This window comes from Gracilinanus agilis, chromosome 3 (assembly GCF_016433145.1).
Source record: "Gracilinanus agilis isolate LMUSP501 chromosome 3, AgileGrace, whole genome shotgun sequence".
NCBI lineage: Eukaryota > Metazoa > Chordata > Mammalia > Didelphimorphia > Didelphidae > Gracilinanus > Gracilinanus agilis.
In genome coordinates this window covers 355,917,009-355,923,295 of record NC_058132.1, presented here as the reverse complement: position 1 = coordinate 355,923,295, position 6,287 = coordinate 355,917,009, and the positions used below count along the sequence as shown (strand labels likewise).

Sequence of the window (6,287 nt, the reverse complement as noted above, 5' to 3'; positions counted from 1 at the left end):
AGACAGACAGACAGAGAGACAGACAGACAGACAGACAGAGAGAGAGAGAGAGAGAGCCAGAGAGAGAGAGCCAGAGAGAGAAAGAGAGAGAGAGAGAGAGAGAGAGAGAGAGAGAGAGAGAGAGAGAGAGAGAGAGAAGGCTTAAAAGATTATTTGGAGAAAAATGGCACAAATTATTCTCTGAAAATCATGATTTCTGATTGGACTGTGAAGTTTGAATTTGCAAACAAAATAAAACAAATCAAGACAAAGTCATTTGTGGCTGTATTTTCCCTTTAATTAAAACAAGCTTCAAGTGTTTTTGTTTGTTTTTGCCATCAGAAATTTAGAAAGTGCTACATGAATCTTAAATATAAATTTCAAAAATATCATACTATTTAGAGAAGCAATATGGCAAAGTACTGGAAATTGAAGGGATGCCCATCTACTGGGGAATGGCTAAACAAATTGTGGTATATGATTGTGCAGAATATTACTGTGCTATAAGAAATGATGAGCAGACTAATTTTAATAAAATTTGGAAAGAACTTCATGAGATAATGAACAGTGAAATAAGTGGAACCAAGAGAACATCATACACAGCTACAGATTTAATTCTTTTTTTTTAAACCCTTACCTTCTGTCTTGGAGCCAATACTGTGTATTGGCTCCAAGGAAGAAGAGTGGTAAGGGTAGGCAATAGGGGTCAAGTGACTTGCCCAGGGTCACACAGCTAGGAAGCATCTGAGGCCAGATTTGAACCCAGGACCTCCTGTCTCTAGGCCTGGCTCTCAATCCACTGAGCTACCCAGCTGCCCCCCAGATTTAATTCTTAAAGAATATATTGCGAATGTTACCTCCAGAGAGTGAAATGAAAGGTGGAAAAATGAAAGTCACAATTTGTCTGAACTTATCTGTCTCCCACTTGATGCCTTCTGTGATTTGGGGAGGGGGGAGAGGGTGGAACACTTGAGGATGAATTCAATGATTTTTTTTTAAAGAGCATAGTGGATAACAAGTTAGACTCAGAAACATAAAGTTCTAGATTCAAGTCCTGCCTCTGGCCCATACTGGCTTTGTGACCTAGAGTAAGTCACTTAACTTCTCAGAGTTCTCTGAAACTCTCTAACACTATAAATTGTAGAATATTTACATTGGCAAAAAGTATTTCCTTTCCTGAGACAGTCTTGAACCAAGAGCATTAGATTAATCCTTGTCCCCTTGTCCCTATCCTTATTAAGATCATTGTGACTCTAAGCTATAGCAACATTTATAAAAAAGCAAAAAAAATTTAAGTAAAATAAAAACTATTCAAAAAGGGAATATCAGTAGTGACATAGTATAGTCCTTTATGCTTGTTGTTCAGTCATTTTACTTGCGTCTGACTCTTTGTGACTTCATTTGGGGTTTTCTTGGCAGAGACCCTGGAATGGTTTGCCATTTCCTTATCCAGCTCATTTTACAAATGAGGAAACTGAGGCAAATAGAGTTGTGATCTGCCCAGAGCTAGTAAGTATCTGAGACAGGACTTGAACTAAGGAAATGTGTCTTCCTGACTTCAGGCCTGGCACTCTATCCACTGTGTTACCTAACTGCCCTATATACAGAGTATCCCAAAAGTTTTAATGCACTTTTAAGCTTGTTAAAGCTTACCACATTTTAAGTTATTTAATTTTTAGGCATTTATGTTTAGGCTATTAAAGCTTAAAGTGTCACCAAGACTTTTTCAGACATATTATATATTTAATCCTCCAGGCATATGTTTAGAGACAGGAATTACCCTTCCTTATTTTCAGAGAAAGTGAAACACTCAGAGGCCAGTTGATAATTGTTTTGTCAGCTTTGGACCATTTAGTGGTAATGATGCTCTGAATGCTTCTGATACTTAGAGTAAGGGCAAGAGTAATTTGCTGAGCAGCCCAGGCTAAGATATTAATTGGTTGGGACTAATAGGATATATCCGTTGGGGGCAAAGATATTAAGGCAAACACCACAACACTAAAAGTGGTTTCTCTCCTCTGTTTCTTTCTTGGTGCTTTGTGGAATAACTAAAGGCAATATTTTGACGTCATCCCATATCAAGCATGATAAAGATGGGAAGAGAAGTGGTGATGTTTTCCTCACTTTCTTGTATTCCAGTCATTGTTATTAGCCATTCATTCATTCAACATTTATTTGTTTATTCTGTGCCAGCCATGGTTCCAATGACAAAGATAAAATCATAATTGCTTTTGTTCTTTTAGTGGCCATGTTTCTGATGTTTGATAGCACCATCATCTTTTGAGTCACATCTACCTTTATAGTCAATCTCACATTTTCATTTTTCTGTCTTCTGATATGGATGCCATCTGATTTCTCACTTTCTCAACCTTGCAGAAAAGTAACAGAAATTAATTTGTCTACTAATATTTTCCACTAGCTCTCTTACCACTTGCCTGGTACAGGGTGGTGTGATTGATGAGGTGAAAATAGTAGTGGATTTAGAGAGAGAACACCTATTTTCAAATCCTTGCTCTGTTCCTGATTACCAGATTACCACATATGGACCCCCTTCCCAGAATGTTTTTAAATGCATAAAATAAAATACATGAGGGGACAGCTGGATAGATTGAGAGTCAGGCCTAGAGATGGGAGGTCCTAGGTTCAAATCTAGCCTCAGACACTTCCCAGCTGTGTGGCCCTGGGCAAGTCACTTGACCCCCATTGCCTACCCTTACCATTCTTTTGCCTTGGAGCCAATACACAGTATTGACTCCAAGATGGAAGGTAAGGGCTTCAAATAGACAGATAGATAGATAGATAGATAGATAGATAGATAGATAGATAGATAGATAGATAGATAGATAGATAAAAATAAAATACATGAGTTTATCAGCTATGTTGAAATACAGTTATCAATTTTTTTTTAAAAGCAAGTTTGATGGACCCCAGGTTAAGAACCCCATGAACAAAACAACATCACAGGTCTGTTCTAGTTTTAAATCCTCTATCTGAGTCAAAAAATCACTTTTCCTTTCTCGGAAGCTAGATCTGGAAAATTCCTTGAACTGTTTCAAGCCCTTAACCTACCAAATGAATAATTTTCTGAATGATACACAAAGAGCATGAACAAATTAATAGGACTCCTAAAATTACACAATTTAAAAACAGAGAATATATTGCTTGTTCCCTGAGAGATTTCAGCTTCAAATAGGAAAGTGGTATGAATTCCTTTGAGCTTATAGCACATAGGTGAGTGGTTCCTAAAAAGCTACCTTATGTATTTAGTCTTCACTTCTGGGCATTTTGTTGACTGACTATAGACTAATGTATCTATTGATATCATGGCCTTTTTTTAAAAGATGGGCAGCATACCTGTTATCTTTTAGCAGGTAGAAGGAGGTAAGGAAAGGAAGGCTGGGGTGGGGCTAGTGCTAATCAGATTGTGTTAAATTTAAGAATGATGAAACAACTGGATAAAAGGTGTATGACTCCACCTTGTAACTCATGCTTCTTTATCCTCGTGACTAATCCAGTCGTCTGTTTCCACTCCCACAAACTGTCTGGTTCATCTTTTTTGTCATCCAAACTGGTAATGATTACTCACTCCTGATTATGGGGCTTAAGGTAATTCTATTCTTCTATTTTCTGAACTTCAGGAGAAGGTAAAGCTTGATGCTGAGAGGGAAAAACTAGAGAGGCTGCAGGAAATATACTCCGAGCAGAAGACCCAGCTTGACAATTGCCCTGAGTCCATGAGGGAACAGTTACAGCAGCAACTGAAGAGGGTCAGTAGCAATCAGGAATGCACCACTTAAATTTTTTCAATTTTTTTTTATTTTTCTCTTTTAAAAAAACTATCATATTCCCTTTCTATTTTTTTTTAGTGTCCAATTTCCTCTCATTCCTATAGATTACTCAGAACAAAATCTGTCCTTAGTGACCCATTGGTTTAATGGATATATCACTGAAATGCATGGAGACCTTGAAAAGAGCTTTTAAGGAGCTGAAATGAAAGTCATGAAGTATTCATGACTACCCCTCTCTACCCCCTCCATGAAAAAAAAAAAAATAACAACCCTACTTTGCCTTGTTGGTTATTGTGTCTGCGTTTCAGAGGCAAAAGTATCCTAGAGCAAAGGCATTAAGTAAAAGTATCTCCCTGTATCTGTTTTAGTACAGGAGTCACAGCTGTTGAGAAGTTGTAATGGATACCTGGCATTCCAGCACTGAAATTAACTGGCATTAATCATTGACACAGTTCCCCAGGTTTCTTGTTTGCTCTCTAGTGATTGCTGTTTACTATGTTGGCTGTTTAATGTTTTTCTAAGCTTGCTTTGTAATCTATTGCCAAAGTAGCCATTTTTCAAATTATCTTCCTTTCACCTCCTGTTTTGATGTTTGTTTCTTTTCTTTCAGCTTTCTACTGACACCACACTGAAATCATTATTTTCTGTGCCTCACAAGAGTACTCGGTGCCCTCAAACTGTACCATAAGTTATCTATTTGGAGAAAAAAATCTTAAAAAAAATTAAATTAAAAAAATTTTTTTGGTTTACTATTGATTCCAAAATGGAAAGTAAACAAAAAAAATTTTTTTTACATATTTTACATACACATACATACATTTTTTTAAAATATTGATTCCAAGGCAGAAGAGTAATAAGGGCTAGTTGATTGAGGTTAAGTGAATTACCCAGAGTCACACAGTCTGAGGTCTTATCTCCCAGCTTGGCTCTCTATACACTGAACCACCTGGCTGCACCTAAAAACAGACTCTTAAAGAACCATAGAACACTCTAGTGTAACTTGTATTGGCTGAAATTTTATTCCATGAATACTGTACTATACCAATGTTCATTCATTTATTCATTTATTACATTCCTATTCTGTGCCAGACACTGTTTCAATGCTGGGAAAAACAAAGACAGAAATGATACTAGTCCTCAAAGGGCTTGCATTTTACTGAGCCAGCTTTATATAGATGAAAATGAAATTAGATGGCCCACCCAGTTTCACAAATATGTGACCCCAAAATTTAAAGTTTTATAGCAACATGAATGTTGGATTTTGTTCTCTGTAACAAACAACTAAAATTAAAATATTGGAGAAAATGCATTATTGTCCTGAGAGTTGAAATGCTCATGTAAAGAGACTTAGCCCCAAGGGAGTAACCACAAATGAATGAAAAATAGGGCTAGTTTCTTCATTTTGACCCATTTTTCTCTCTTTGGAGAGTTATAAAGTAAACCATTGTAAGATAGCAGCTCTTGGGGGATTCTTTAAAAGGCTGTTTTTTAACAATGTGTGAGCTTTCATTATTAACTTAAGTCATTTACCCCTTGGAACTTCAGTAGGATAAAGAAAATCTTTCAATGAAATGTAACTTGATATTACAGTTGAGAACTTCCTGAGTTTTTTTTTTAAGGCATTCATTTCAACTATCTTGAAATGCTGAATAAAGACCATAATATCTTCTGCTTTTAATAGTGTTGCTCCAAATGAATTAAAAAATTAAATAGTCCTCTAGTCAATTATTATAGAAAGTTGAACATAAGCCAATAATTTAGAACTTTACCTGTGTGTCAGTGCAAGTTACAAGGATAAAGCTGTGTTTAAAACACACACACACACACACACACACACACACACACACACACACCCCTCTCAAATCTTAGAAAATAAGATTTGCAAAAGTAATTTGTCCTATTTATATTTGTGTTACTTAGGCCCTAAGAGTCAGATTCTTTTTTTAAAAAATTTTTTTTAAAGTTTGGGAAGGACATATTTCATTCTTCTCAGATGTGTTTATTTTTCAAGAATATATCCAGACAGTGCTGCCATTGAACTTGGAATTCCTTACTTAAGATCAGTAGATATGTATATACTCCCTCCTTCCTTATACTAATTGTTTTGTTATTCTATATAAATATTGGTTTCAGATAATACTTTATCAAGTTCGCTAATATCCTGAACACAAAACTGATATAAATAATTACTGTTCATTTTACTCTGGGCTCTATACAATGGGTCGTAAACATTTTTCATGTGTTCTAAGGGATTTGATTACAGAAAAAGGAAATTATTGCAGATGACCTAACTCTGCATCATACAAGTTCCAACATGCCTTTCCTTCCCCACATATTGATAATGTGAAATTCTTGACGTAAAAGCCCTTTCCTTGAAAGAGATAACTGGCCTAGGTATAACAAATCTCCTATCTCCTTGCTCTCTAGGGGTGCCTTAATCTTTTTAATCCTCCTAAGGTCACCTTCCACCAGCCTCTTTGACTTAGTAGGTTAGCTCATTTTGTGATCATTCATTTAGGC

General features: G+C 36.1%; 1 protein-coding gene across 2 annotated transcripts in view; it reads left to right on the top strand.

The window, feature by feature from the left end:
* Positions 1–6,287, top strand: part of PHLDB2 (pleckstrin homology like domain family B member 2) — a 117,749-nt gene that overhangs the window by 48,934 nt on the left and 62,528 nt on the right. The window contains exon 5 of one of the 2 annotated variants that reach the window (XM_044670101.1): positions 3,618–3,746. The exons of the other annotated variant lie outside the window; for it this stretch is intronic. Within the exon in view, the coding sequence (XP_044526036.1) occupies positions 3,618–3,746 (129 nt within the window). The remainder of the gene's footprint in view (positions 1–3,617; positions 3,747–6,287) is intronic. 2 annotated transcript variants of the gene reach the window in all.